Here is a 15,575-nt window from a genome sequence, read left to right on the forward strand (position 1 = left end):
CCAGTTGAAAAGCCCTGGTCTAGAAGATCTCCAAGGTCTCTTCCAGCTCTATACTGATTGATTATTGATTCATGGACTAAAATTCAGGCCAATTATCCCTGATCTTTCTGGAATTCCTGAGATGAAAGTGCAATAAAAGTGTTAACCACTTGTAGAAGCTTTCCTGGGTAGGTCTGGGAGCCAAGAACACCCAAGTGAATCTCCTACATTTGTGTGCATGTCTGCGTGGGTGCATATATTCAATCATAATCCCTTCCAAGAACATTTAGAAACTTAAACTAAGATTTTCATAAGAACATTGTGAAATACCAAGGAGAAAAAAAAATCTCATGGAAAAACATTGAAATAAAAACAGAGAAAATTGTATATTATGCCAATCCATTTTTATACTTCAGAGGTTATAGAAACCAACAGAGCATCTTTACATCTCCTGATAAAATTAATCTTTATATATTCAGCCACAGCCTTCATATCTCATACCTTTGGTTTTAATCTGAAAAGAAATTCATTGGCTAAACAAGCAATCTTTTGAACTGTCCACTCTTTTGAATTTCCCATGCAAAGGTCAAGATTTATTTACTGGAAGTACAGAAATAATAAACTCCTTCCACATCAGATGCTCTACTGGTAATGCCAATATTCTGTGTCTATTGATGAATATGGATTTCAGAAAGGAGCCTAAGGATTCTGAAGAATGGATAAACATCCTGATAGTTCCATAATGGGTTTTCTTAAGAGAGAAAGAAAACATTTAGATTATATTCTATAATTTGATAGTATGTACAAAAATATGCAGCATATCTTACTTACCTTCTGTAATAAGAGAGAACCAGAATATTTTGTGACAATATAATACAAATCTTCACCAAAGGAGTCAGCCCAGGATTTCACTCTATGCAAAGGGGGAAAAACACAACATAGTCATTAGTTATTTCCATGTCTCTAGGAGTATTCATGGGGTCATGATGGCAGCTACATCCTTGCAATCAAAGCTCCATTCTTTTTTACATGAATTTTAAAAGCTAAGAAACTAGCTACAACCATGCAGTCAAAGCCCTGCTGCATGTAAAAATGGGGTGTGGGGGGGTTCTATTTTAAGGTTGTAGTCATCCTCTTGATCTCTTTGATACCCCTGCAGATACTTCTGGATGTCATTCAGCCAATTAAGTAGGAATGAGCAATATGGACATTCCAAAATTGTAAGTTGTCAGCACTAGATGTTGAGAAACCACTCTAGTGAGACAAGCAATTTGGGAATGCTTCCTGATTGGATGTCTCATTGTCCCTCTGCCTATTTACTTGCCTCTGAGCCCAGTCTATAGACGGTGGCCTTGTACAGGAAGAAAAGAGAAGTAAGTGGAGCTTGCCATTCCTTCTCTTCTCTCTTATCCTTACTGAGCGGAACCATCAGGTGTTCTGCTGTTCAACAGTGGGGCAGCAGTAGGCCTTGATAGGGCTAGCAACTGAGGAGGACAAGAAATTGTCTGAGTATATCAGTCACCATCCATCAATAAAGCTTTGCTACAATATAGTTGCAAACTATATTGTAGCAAATACAATATAGGGATGATAATTAGCTGGTACAATCTGGTTTGTGAGAACTGACTAAAATTATTATAAACATTTCAACTAAACTCTTGCACATGTTTTAGCTTCTCCAGGCAGGACAGAAATGAAAGTCCAAATTAAACTGTTTACATATGATTTACTATGTGGAGGGTGAATTAATATCTTAGCTCTAATTGTACTGGGTATCCTGAGGCTTGAGCACCTAATGAAGAATATATCTTCTATCAATCCACATTAGTAGAACTTGGTGTGTACAACTGTGGTTTTATGGATAAAGATTTATTCTATATTTTATAAATACTTGTGCCTATTTAATTCAATAGAACTCTGGACAGAAAATTACTACTTCAACTCAGCTCTAGACAGGGAAGCATGCAATGTGTTTAGAATTGCAATTGGTGCCTCATAAATATTAAAGCCTTTAACTCTGTTTTAATTATCTGTGTACCATGTAAGGACAAACGTTCTCTCTAAACATTCCTGTTTTCACCATCTGCACTTAAGATGAACACCAAACTAGATTTTCCTTATGTCTTCAGTTTTCCCCAGGGACAATTTTTCTTTGTTAAACAATATCATTCAGCTCAAAGAGAATTGTTCCATATCAGTCTCACAACCTAAAACCACTGAATTCCTCAAAAGTTTCGCTCTAGTTTTAGTTAAATTACATTATTTAGAGAATGTTTTTGCTCTATTTGTGAAATCAAGAAATGAGAAAATTCAATCCTAATTGATATCTTAGTGATTTAGTACTACACAATCCTGATCCAATTGGTTTTGTTGTGGTTTCCTATTTTTTAAATCAATCTTTGTAAAAAAAAATAGCTCTTTTTAAAAATACGTGCTGGTCCATAGTGACTAGAAACTACTTCAGTATTTTGTACTTTGAAGAGTTAATGAGTCAAATTACTGTCAGAACCAGTTATGGTCTAATATAGATAATAACCCTGGTTCACACACATCCTTTCATCCCCAGCTTATGAATGAAACAATCTTATGTTGTCACCAAACATACCGGTATAAAAATAGGATTTCTCCACTTAAGCTGACCTTATTCAAGATATGCATAATCTCTAACAGTTTGGCACCCTTTATCTTGCAGGCAAAGTCAGCTGCTCGGGGTGTGATTAGAGTGTGTTTTAAGAGTGTCAAGTGATGCAGGCATGCACGTCTCCCTGTGGTCTGTAGCCAGCCACCATAGAAGCCATTTCTCCCCCAGTGCTTTCCTCATCATTATTTATTCATTATATTGATCAAACTCCTATTTTTGAAATTAGCTTCTCTTCTGGCTGATAATAACACAGGAAAGGAAAGCAAGCTATTATCTGATGAAGAAGGGACATCCGTGCACAATTCCACCTTAACTGTTATCTGAAAACTATCACTCTTCTACTATTTTATTAGGAAAGAAAGAAAGGGCAATTTAGCACTCTTTGGCTTTAAAAATACAGTGATCTGAAATGGCATCAATTTGTGTCTTCACCTCTTTTTCTATAAGGTCACTCAACTTCATAAAGACTGTGGGCAGTGTGTAACATTAAAAACAGTAAAATCAATCAATAAAGAAAAGAACAATGTATGTGCAGAAGGGAAAACATTCAAAGTAACATACAAAATCGCATATGGGGGGCATCACCCATTCCTACCCAAGGCCTGAGGTTTTCAAAGATTTTTTAAAATATCTTCAGAACAGAGACCATAAGGATTTGGGGAGGGGGATGACTCTGTTCCAGGTGTACTGCCTCACTTTCCCTCATTGCAATAACTGAAGATAACAGATGTTGAATTGAACTTTTACTGCTTGTTTGCCAGTTTTCTTGTGTTGTTCAGTTTCAACCATCCTGAATTTAGAGACTGGTTGCCCAGCAGCTATATTTTCAAGTCATTTACTCTTCAGGACTTATCTAGCTACAAAGTTAGGGTAGGACCTATATTTCTCCTCTCTGGACTTCTTCTGTAGAAAGTAAGAAAGATGATCTTGATGAGGATAAAAAAAAAGGCTGTTACAAAAGGAGCTAATATATTTTTAAGCCCAGAATGTCCAGATAACATTTATAAGTGGCTCACATAGTTACATCCTAAGGAAGAGGAGGAGGAGGATTTTGAGTACATGGTACAAATACCAGCAGACTTGAGAGATTCTGTTATTTTAGACAATCTCAGTAAAAGTAGTTTTAGCTTTCTTGTGGAGTTGATTTCCTAGTCAGGCCTGTCTAGTGGGGCTGACATATTTCTACCCCAATATCTTCCCACATTTTCTTTATTTTACTTTATTTTAACAGGGCAGCTACCTAAAGAGATGTGGGAGGAGGGGCAGACAAGCCATTCTATAGAAATCAGACACAGTCTGAAGTGAGACCCACTCTATTCTTGCTGTGATGCGCTGATTGATGGATGTGAAAATCTTGCCTATAATAACTGGAACATCCACCAATCAGGAGGCACTTTTGAGCCATGACCTGGAGAAGGCATAGTAAAGGCAATATAAGAGCTGAGATGGGGGCAGCAATTTCATGCTGCCTCAAAAATAGAATAATTTTAATAAGAAAAGAACCATTACTTTCCCCATTTCTTTCTGTTGTTACCAGCAGGACTCATAGATTTATACCAATTAGAATTCTAGTCTCAATGGAGACATTTACGACACCCTTGTGAGCAGGAATAGAAAATTTAGAAAGCAATGGGAGAGCTGTGCAGTTCCATTTGCTTGTCCAGGTTTTCACATTTTTCAGAGAAAAGGGTGGAGAGGTATAGTTTCAATAGGAGAAATCTACATCATGTGCTTGTGCTACAGATTTGTAATCCTTGATATAACAGGTTGCTTGAATGCTTTGACTTGATTGAGATTTAAATGGCCTAATGGCTCAGTAGGATGCCAGCTAAAAGTTTCCAGGCTTCATAAGATTTTTAATCTTTTGTTACTCTTAAAATTTTGTTCTTGGAAGCTATCCTTCAATTTTAATAAATCTCATAATACTTCACTTCTAATTGTTCCTTTCTTCCTTAAATATTCTCTAGCATACATATACAAAAAGAAAATACTGTATTATTTTTCTTACAAGATCAGTTTGAGATGTTCTGTAGGTTTCTGATCTAATTTCAACTCCTTTTCAAATGCCCCCACCCAGCAACCCCATTGATGTCATCATGCCCCTGTGTCCTGTGAGAAACCTGCATTTTTCAATTAATACTTGGAAGGCTGCTTAGACAAGTTAGCTCTTCCTATTTATCCTTGTAAGCTGTGAGATAACAAACTTCCAACAATAACACCAATCAGAAGATAATTATTTCCCTCCTTTGTCATAGCAAGCACTCAGGGCTTGCTAGACACTTAATCCCCATTAATATCTAACTTCCATTTGCTAATGCCTAAACCAAGCAACTCTGGGGGTAGAAGAGAGGAAAGAGAGACTTGAGGGCTATGAAACTTGCCCAGCAAAACAAAATGGTTTGTGAGTGCAGTTCCGGAGTGTGTCCTTGCCACTCAGCTCAGCTCAGCTCAGTGTGACCAATGGAGGAGGGACTGCTGATGCTACGGGTATAGGTCAGTGTTTTTCAACCTTGGCCATTTGAACATGTGAGGATTACAAGTGATCAAGACTGGGAAACACTGCTATAAGTTAATTAATGGGGACAATTTAAATAAACAAGACACTGTTTGTTTTAGTTGCTGTATGTCTTTTAATGTCCTTCTGCTTTTGTTTCCATCCTGCAATTTCTAAATTAGTTGGCAGCACAGGAATTTTAGTTAACACTCTGCCAGTCCAAAGCCCTCAGAAAGTGCACAGAGGAAAAATGCAACTTCCAGGCTGCAAAAATTGCCTATCTTTACACTAAGAATAGAGAGAATCAGAAAGTGAGCTGGAAGGATATAGATGTGGGAAGGATGTGATCCTTTTTCTTCTTATTAGGCCATTATTTTTTGTGAACAATTATCTACTTATTTGAAAGAAAAAGAAACAAGCCTAAGTGTCATCAGGCTGTTGGATGTCAGGTCCCAGCTGCAGGGACAATGGATGGCTGGGGGGAGGGGAAGGGAAAGGAAAGGCTGACATACGTGGAATGACATCAAGATGAAATCAACGCTGCACTGTTGTGTGGTCAACTCTGCACCTTGTATATTTGTATGCACATTGCACCCAAGGATGAAAGGGGCAGAATTTGCCTCACAACGGTGCAATGCTGATTTCATCACGTCTTTCCACATGATTATGCTACAATCACTGTTGCAATTCCACATTTTCAGGATTTTTTTTTAAAGAATCAACCATTTGTTTTTTGTTCTGGGAAATATGACTTTTATTGCTATCCATCCAGTGAGCTAACTGTGACTGCCTTTCTTATTTATTAATTAAATTTTTATCCCTCCTTTATTGTTTTATCAATAACTCAAGGCAACAAACTTACAGAATGCCCCTTCTTCCTCTATTTTCTCCACATCAACAACTCTGTGAGGTGTGTTGGTTTGAGAGAGAATGAGTGGCCCAAAGCCCTATCCCACTATAGTGATATCCATCCATATTTGAGTCTGCCAGAAATTATACTGCCAGACCATTTTCTGCCTCCATTGCTAGTCCTCATCCTGCTTCTGTTCCCAGTTGCTACCACCAAATTCTCTCCAATGCAAAGGGTAACAAATTCCAACATATTTCTGCACAATTTGAAGCAGTTTCTAAGAATACTTTAACGCTGGTACCACCATGGGTAGCATAAGCCTGTATCACTCATGGGTTGGTGATAAGATGAAGAGAACTTCATGGTAACTTGTCAGAATGGAAGGAAGACGAGATGTCTATTTGGGAGCTCTGTTATCAGAAGCTTCATGAGGAAGAAGCTGCATAAACAGATCCAAAGCCCAGGGGACAAATAAAGAGGAAAACAGAAAGATAGACAGCCCTAATGAGAAGAGGCAGCAGCTGAGAAAAGTGCTGAGAGAAAGGCATTTATTTCATTCCCTCAGACTGGTGTGTGGGAAAAGTTCTTTAAGTCATTGCCCTCACTTGAAGTAAAGATTCAGAAGAAGAAAAGAATCCAGCCAGGAAGAAACAAAGAGAAAAGAAGAAGAAAAAGTAAATGCTTCAACAGAACAGACATAGAAAGCATACACTCAAAAAGATACAAAGCCCTCATCAATTCCAGTGCTTTTGGTCTACTAGCCTATCTCAAACTGATAATTGGTGGTTCAAAAATAGATCCCTGGCTATCAATTTGTGCTGTGGTTAGTTCTAAGCAGGGACATGGTTTTTGCCTAAATACGCTTAAATCATGATTTGCCCAAAGTATGTATAATTTCTTCCCTGATTCATACCTAACATTTTAACACAACTTGTGACTATAGTATAGATTGAATGTGGGGGTCTATATGTGCTTCCCTTAATTCTCCTCACCTTACCAGACTTAATTCTCTTCCTGTGCTATTTTAGTGCAACATAGTTCAGCAATTCTATACAAGCCAGACAAATGTGCAGGGTTTTTTTTCTTGAGTTGGTCAAGCTTGCAACCTTCAAAATGCAAACTGACAGAGAAACCTGCGCCAGCTGTTCTTCAATTAAAATGGTGGTTTTAATAAGATATGAATAATTATGAGTAAAATGTTTGCATCAATTCTAATGCCATTTTGAGATGGGGCAGAAAACAAGTCAAAAGAATTGAGAATGTACATATATGGAAGAAATCCTGATATAAAAAAAATGGAATTTATATTATACAACATGAAAGGCCAGATTTTAAAGGGTGAAGACTAAACAGTATAAATAACAGAAACACATTAAAAAAATGTAGGCCACTTACGTTTCAAATGGTATTTTCACCTGGGGCCTTGAGAAGGGCAGGAGGCAGCTGAATGAGAAAAAAAGCCACAGGAGCATCCTCTGTGTCCAAATTATCAACAGCAAAATCAGTTGCGTAGACAGAATGTTTACCCCATTTCTTTCCTTTTAAGTTGTTCCTGGCTCCAAAAAATGAGTCTCGAATATCATGGTTTGCTGGGATGCAACTTGAATCAGGGTAGATGTAGAAACATCTAACCCTTCATGCTTTTATCCTTGTGTCTTTTCTCCTTTCTTTTTTCAGATGGGCAACAGCTTCCTGAGAGGACCACGAGAATCTTCTGGATTGGATTAGAATTTCAAGGAATACTCTGCTCCATAGCTATGAAGGGTATTAGAGAGAAGCTACTATCCATGCCCTGTAGGAATGGCAGACTAGAAGGGGAACTCCGTAAACAGCAAAAGCCACAGGATATACATAATCCACTGCCAGTCTTTTAATCCCCTCATATACCAGAAGCAGCTGCAGATTTAAGGAACTGGGCTGAGATAAAATCAGCCAGGATTACTCTAATTTCTGGAGACACGATGCATCAATCTGTCCTTCCAGCACCCAGAACTAGCCAACTTTAAGTCTTTTTTTTTTTTTTAAAGCAGCATGGCTTCAAAATTTCACAACTTTAAACAAACCTCCTGACTTTTTATCCCTCCAAAGAATCCTTAGCTCCCAATTTCATGGAAGGTTTTGTCTTGTGCTATCTACTATATTCCCTGCTCTGGTCTTTGAATCCAATTTATTTCTTGGCTTCTAATGTTTTCCCATCACCATGAAAATATGAAATATATTGAACCCCAAATCCTATTACCCAGGACAGCCTGATTAAAAGAGAGAATTTAGGTCAGGCACACAATAGTATTGATCATTATCCTGACATTTTGTATTATATTGTTTTCTGCTGCGTTATTTACTGTTTTGGGGTTCCCCTCAGGAAAAAAAACTGGTGGACTGTAAACTATGAAAACAGACACATTAATCCAAAAAGCATGAGAATTAGGCTGATATATTAAGTTTAATTAGTTTAAAAGCAGGAGGGAATTAGCACATGCAATGACCGTCTATCACAAGATTTGCAAAATTATTGGACATTCTGGTGATGCATGAAAACAACCAATCTGTCACATAGGGTGGAAATGGGAACAAGATACTATCCTCAGAGCTACCAACTCTGAGCTACAAAACTTAGAAGACAGCAGACATATGATAAACTGTAGCTCTTTGCTGCCCTCCACTGTTCATCCAGATTGGTGCAGCCTACATCATATTTGTTGTCTCTTCAAAGACATTGACAATCCAGTAATATTTCTGTAAGATTCATTGTGCACTGTATTTGTGAGAGCATTCAGAAGCTAGTCAAGAACTGAATAGAACTGATCAACCCCCCTGCTCACACAGTACAAAAGGCTGGACCAAGCTTTTTCTGCTGAGATTGATGGCTGAGAGTCTCTGATCCTGAAAATATGAGGGCAGTGTCTAAAGAAAGTGGAATAGAGACTTAGCAAGAATTATTTTGGATTTCACTTAGCAGAGAGAGTAGAGGGGGCCCAACTGCTTCCAGATATCATTTTTTTTTTGTTCCTGGAATTCTGCGTGATTACATTATTGAATATCAGTTTTCTATCATTCTATGGTCACTCAACTCACACACAAGTGATTTCAAGCAGCTTACAACCTTAAAATCCACAATATAAAAACCATAACTTTTTTTCTGTCCTTCCACGTTTCTCAGAATTATGGACTCATTTTTTTCACTGTGCTCCTTGATTTTTATTATTAGAGCTTGTACATCATTTGCATTTTCAGCTATCAGAGTAGTGTCATAAACATAGCACAGGTTGTTGATTATTTAAAACAACACTCATCTTCCAGTCCAGATTCCCAGAAAAAACATACTCAACGTACAGGATGAATAAATAATGAGAGAGCATACAGTGTTGTCTCATTTTGTTGCCAATGAGAAACAGCCTGTTTTGGCATGTTTCATCTAGACTGTGACTTCCTTTCCAAAGTACAGGTTTTGCACGAAGACAATAAGATGTTCTGGGATTCCCATTTTCCTAAGAACATCCCACCACTTGACATGTCTGGCAGAATCAAAACCCTAATCAATGACTTACATTTTATCAATTTTACTATTTTATCTCTTACTTTGCCCAAAAAATAATAATTTAAAAATTCAGTAATGCAATCTGGGGGTGTTTTGGTGTATGCAAAAGTGGGGTGGGGTTGGGGATATATGCAGACTGGGAGCATTGTTACTTATCTAGGCTTAGGGTGATGTCTGTGCATTCTTTGTGCAGGGTTGCAATAGATTAATACACATGTTCTTTGACAACAGTGAAAATTGTTATTCTGTTCCATCTCTTGGTGTGACACAAAAGACAGGATCCATTTTGCTTTCTTCCCTGTTTGTTCATGCAAGCTCATTTACAGTGAAAAGGAATACTGATTTTAAAAAATAGTGTGCACCATTGCCCTGCTTTGTACTTTGAAAAGTGTCTGAAAGGCTGAATGGAAAAGAAAGGGATCCCAGCAGGAAGCTGAGTTAGTGGGAAGCATCCAGGGAGGCAGGGACTCATCAGCTTGAAAGCCTTCTCATTTTGTATCCTCATCAGTCTTTTGCAAGGGAGAAAGAAAAATCATGTTAATAAGATGTGAGTACTAAAGAAATGGAAAACCCATGCACAATGGAGAAAATACAAAAGGATTCAAAGTGGCCCTTTCTAAATATCTATGAATTATCTATCTGAATATTAATAACTATCTAAATAACAGCAGAGGTATTTCGAAATGTAATTTTCCTGCTTGAAGTAACTCTTAAAAGTTTCCTTCAAAAGGATCAGGGAGGCATATTTTTGCTCTAAACCAGTGGTTCGCAACCATTTCTTCACCCCCTTTAAATACCTTTTGTGGCCATGGACCATTGCCACAGTCCTCCAAGGCTTAACTCAAGATTTAAACTCAAGCCTTCGTGTACCTCCTGTGACAACATTGCAGCCCTCCAGCACCACAGGTTGAGAACTACTGTCCTATTGTCCCAAGCAAGTAATTGCCAAATCTGATATTATTATTTTTGTTTTTTTAAACAAACATTGGAAATGTAACCTTTAAGGCCAGTCATCCACATCTACATATCAGGAAGGCAGATTTGGCAATAGTTCTCTCGTCGACAAGATATTTTACAAAGGATATGGAATTCTTGCGTAAAATGATTGGGAAAGGACACCATTTTCTGCCATGGGTGGAAGAGAAGAGCAGCCAATGTTATGGTGTATAGACAGCAAAACACACAAGGTGACAATAGCTAGGTTCTGTTAATCTACGGTGTGATAAAATAAGTCACAACTGCCTAGATTTGCATAACTTCTTAGGCCATAATCACAGTACATAAATTAGAATGACTAGATTCCTAAACATACAGCTAAACAAACAGCTTTATGGCTTATGTGTTGGGTATTTTATCTACTTGACCCAACAACTTGGGTCAAGCAGATGAAATAACCTCTTCTGCAGCTGCAATAGCAGCAGATTTAACACTGCAGACTACTCCTATGCAAAGATGTAACACATTGCTTGACAGAGGAAAACTGAAACATGTGGGGAAAATATTTGTTAACACTAATTAGAATTTCATCTCATCATCTCACTTCACTTCATCTCATCTCATCTCCTTTCATTTCAGTATTTCATGCCATGAGTGACATTTGCTGAAGAAATTACATGCTATGGTAAAAAACCTGCATTTGTAAATTTTCTGACCTCACTGTCTTATGCTTGGAAGAAGCTATTATACAACCCTGTGGTGGTGAACCTATGGCACGCGTGCCACAGGTGGCACACAGAGCCCTCTCTGTGGGCACATGTGCCGTCACCCCAGTCCTAAGCCTTCAGTTTGGTTTTATAAAACCTTTTTGCTTTAGGCCTCCACCACCATCTGCAAAAAAAAAAAAAAAAGTTTCAATCAATCAATTTCAACTTCTCGCGGAAAAAAAAAGATCTTGCAAAATTGGAATTGATTGAGCTTTTTAGTCCCACCCAGTCTGCTGTTACCACCACAGCCATGCCCACCCAATGGGCCACACCCACCCAATGGGCCCTGCCCACCCAGTACCCGACAGTACATAAGTGGGTTTTGGGTTGCAGTTTGAGCACTCACCATCACTGTACTACCCCATTCAGTTAACTAATGAAGGAATGCTCTAGGTACAAACTTTTTTCACCACCATCTTTTGCAGGCCAAGAAAACTTTTCCTATAGCTGCTCTGTCCCTATGGAATACGCTTCTCCCTAAAATTTGTACAGCTCAAGGTTCCTGATTTTTGTACAATGAAACCCACATCAGATCTACCACTTTCTGTGATCTCAACATTACACTCCTGTTGATGCAGACCAGGATTGCAGTTTGGCTCCTTTGACAGCTTCAACAAACAATAGGTTCATGCTTAATATGTAATCTACTAAGACACCCAGGTCCTTCTCCCAATCATTACTGCCAAGTCATCTTAAAAAAAATACCCATCAATTTAAAACTGTGGATTTTTTTGTTTTGTTTTCTCTTGTTTTGTCTCAAAGGAAATGTCATTTTATCATCAGCTCTTATCATATTCATTCTCTCTACATCAAGGTATTCACCAATCAACACATTTCTAAAGAACTATCAGAATGTCATTTTTTTTTATTCTCACTGATTTTATTTTTAATCAATTTACAAATAGGAATGCTTTTCTCCTAATTGGGCCTCAAGTCTGGAGAACAAAGTTAGTATAACTGGCTTGCTTCTTAACTCTTGTCTTTACTTTTTAGAATAACCTTAATTGCAGAGATTGGCAAATGTTAACTGAAGCATAAATCAGTTTATGAATCAATGCTGGAGGCATAGATAAGTCTAAAGATAAAAGGGGATTATAGTGTCTCCCTATAAACTCATCCAAATTAGAATATATAATTTATTTGACTTTGATTCATTGATTGGGGTTACTTGATGTGCATTGTGTGTGCAGTAACAGTGTGTGAGGTAATGGGATTCAAACAGAATGGTATCCTTAAGTTCAGAAAACTCATGTCTGAAACTACTACATATTCCTAGTTGTTATCTAGTTGCATATCAGGGGATGGGGGTTAAAAAAAATGCTGCAGCCCCCCTGTTAGAGTTGCAAGTCATGAAATGGTCATTAAGCAATGTGACCATGTGATCTCCTTGCTTAATGACCCCCACCCCTGCTCTCTGCCAGTGTGGTTGTTAAACAACTATGTGGGTCATTAAGTGGAGCACAAGGTGCCTCAAGAATGGGGGAGCCTAGCATAGGCCCAGCATATCTGCCCCAGGCCTCCCAATACCTCCTCACCCTGAGGCACCCCATGCTCTTTTAGGGTCCTCACAAGCTTTGGGGAGCAATAAGAAAGAAATGTGTTCCGTGCACAATAGCTACTTTGATGTCAGCTTAACTTTTTTTTTTAAAAGCCAATATGACAGATTGATGTTAAGGCCAGAAAAAGTCACTTATCCAAGCAGATTGGTCTGAATGTAATGTATACTAAGAAATTGATGACAAGGGAGACTCAAGATGGCAACTTGTTGGAGATGAAGGAGAAATTGTTTCACGTTTTTTCTTTCCTGACTAGAAAAAAATCATTCATCATTATTATTAACTGTCAGAAACTTGGCAGAAGAGCCATTTTCTTTTGAGGAATGATAAGGATGAACCAAGAATACTTTAAAATCCTGAAGATTATACTTTCTTCTGAAAACCATTCATGGCTTTACACAGTAGTTAGTGACCAACGAGAGCAGCAACCTGAATTTTCAGGTTTTAATTAAACCTTAGTTCACTGAATAATCTTACTTTCATTTTCTTTATATGTACTTTCTGAACTTTTCTTTTTTTTAACAAACTTTTTTTATTAATTTTTTCCCTATCAACATATGTTAATTTTTCCAATCAAACAAGTTGTCTGGTGTTTGCTAAGCTAATACATGTTCACTTCCTAATCCTTCATTCTTTTCTCTAACCAAGAATAGAATAAATTCCAAATTTTATAATAGTCCGTATCTTCTTTGTCTTTCAGCCTCATAGTTAGTCTGTCCATCTCTGCACATTCCAATATTTTTGTGATTATTTCTTCTTCTGATGGCAATCCTTCATTCTTCCAGTACTGTGCAAAAATTATTCTTGTTGCTGTGGTAATATGTAGAATTAAATATAATTTCTGCTCATTAATCTTTTCAGACATAATGCCTAGTAAAAAAAGTTCAGGTTTAAAATCCACTTGTTCACCCAATATTTATTCTAACCACATATGTATGCTTTTCCAGTAGGCCTTTGCCTTCCCATATGTCCACCAAATATGGTAATACATGCCTATATTATGTTTACATTTCCAACATCTATCTGACATATTTTTAAACATTTTTGCTAGTCTTGCTGGTGGAAGATGCCATCTATAAAACTTTATATACAAATTTTCTTTGTATGAAGTTGACATTGTTAATTTATAGTTTCTCTCCCATAACATTTGGCATTTTTCTAATTCTATATCATAACCCAAAATTTTTGCCCATCTTATCATTGTTTCTTTCACTTGAATTTTCAGGTTTTAATTAAACCTTAGTTCACTGAATAATCTTACTTTCATTTTCTTTATATGTACTTTAAATTTCTGAACTTTTCTCTTTAATTCAGGAATTTAACAGTTGAGACTTTCATAATTCAAAAGGACAGCCTAATTAACTTCTCAAACTGACTCTGTTTACTTTTTCCTTTATTATTGATTAATTGTTTAATTATTTTTAACAGATTTAGAACTACAACCTTCTAAGAGGGATAAAAATAGTTACAAATTATATCTGGTCAACATTACAAGGATTTGTGACCAGATAGTGTATCTTTGATCTGATTTGCTATTTTTATTTTTTTCTTGAAAAGCCCAAAGAGAAACTTAGATAGAAAAAAAAAAACCCTGAATATTTAATATAATTCTACAAATAAGTATCTTACCAATCTCAAAACAGTTTATTTTAAGTATTATCCTATTTGTATTATGAAAGTCGGCTGGGTGACTTTGGGTTAATCGCTCTCTCTGTCCAACTCACCTCACAGGGGTTAGGGAAGAAAATGTGTTGGATATATTTGCTGCTTTGAATTATTTGTAAAAGTAATAAAGATGGGATACAAATAAATACTGTATAAAAATAATAAATGTGGGGTAATCAATAATAAATTTTAGTTCATTGTCCCGGAACCAGCTTGGTTTAATTTGCATGTCATCTGTTAAATTTTCTTTTCTTATGAATGTATCAGATATTTTTTTGTAAACACAAGAGGGAGCTCTAATATAATGAATGTCTACTCAAGGTTTTCCACTTTGAAATGAAACTTTTAAGGCATTTGAACTGGGCAAATAAATCTAGACATGGTGGAATTTAAATTGGAAATAGCTGAAAGGGTTATTTGCAAAAAAAAAAACTTCAAAGTTGGGATCACTTTGGAAAAGAATATTTAGAACAGTGGTTCTCAACCTTTTTAATGCCGCGACCCCCAACCGGTCGTAAGTCGAGGACTACTCAACCGATTGTAGGTCGAGACTACTCAACTGGTGCAGCACCGTTTGCAGAATGGGACTTTTGGTGGGCTCAGCAGGGCAGAGACAGCCTGGACAATTCCTATTGGCTTTTGAAAGCCAATAGAATTAGACTCTATTCAAGAGAGTCTATTCTATTGGCTTTCAAAAGCCAATAGAATAAAAGGGAATAGCACAGCTAAGGAAAAGGGGGAAAAAATGGCGGACTGCGTTGTTTGGCGACCCTTGTGAAATGGTCATTCGACCCCAAATGGGGTTCCGACCCACAGGTTGAGAACCACTGATTTAGAAAGACAATGGAAAACTTAAATAAAACCTTTCTAGACTTGGATATGAACATCTCAAGAAGGCCCACAACTATAGAAGGCATTAGAAAACAGCAGTCTTCTTTTATAGGAGCTCATATGCCTTGGAATTCTCTTTAAGAGGAAATAAGATCATAAGATAGTTATTACTGTACTGTAGTCAGTGCTTTTTTATGTAAAAAAAAGGTGCTGGAACTCACACATGCCATACAACCCGCCTTGCCTATCCTACAAGGTTCCATCCAAAAAAGGTGCTGGAACTCCATTCTGGGTGTTCTATGAGAAAAAAAGCCCTGA

At 37.3% G+C, this 15,575-nt stretch overlaps 1 protein-coding gene across 8 annotated transcripts in view; it reads right to left on the bottom strand.

Moving 5' to 3' along the window:
- Window positions 1-8,083, bottom strand: part of CACNA2D4 (calcium voltage-gated channel auxiliary subunit alpha2delta 4) — a 170,241-nt gene extending 162,158 nt beyond the window's left edge. For 5 of the 8 annotated variants that reach the window (XR_005558608.1, XM_039358511.1, XM_039358668.1 and 2 more), the window contains exons 1-2: window positions 7,360-8,083; window positions 811-892 (exon numbers count right to left, since the gene is read on the bottom strand). Coding sequence is in view for 7 of the 8 variants with exons in the window: in XM_039358511.1 (XP_039214445.1) it covers window positions 811-892; window positions 7,360-7,436 (159 nt within the window). In the remaining variant the exon portion in view is untranslated. The remainder of the gene's footprint in view (window positions 1-810; window positions 893-7,359) is intronic. The other 3 variants (XM_039358977.1, XM_039358590.1, XM_039358427.1) reach the window with 2 other exon arrangements.
- Window positions 8,084-15,575: the final 7,492 nt, after the last annotated feature.

The sequence above is a fragment of the Crotalus tigris genome, unplaced genomic scaffold (genome assembly GCF_016545835.1).
Source record: "Crotalus tigris isolate CLP2741 ecotype Arizona unplaced genomic scaffold, ASM1654583v1 scf7180000017541.2806704, whole genome shotgun sequence".
In the NCBI taxonomy this organism is placed as follows: domain Eukaryota; kingdom Metazoa; phylum Chordata; class Lepidosauria; order Squamata; family Viperidae; genus Crotalus; species Crotalus tigris.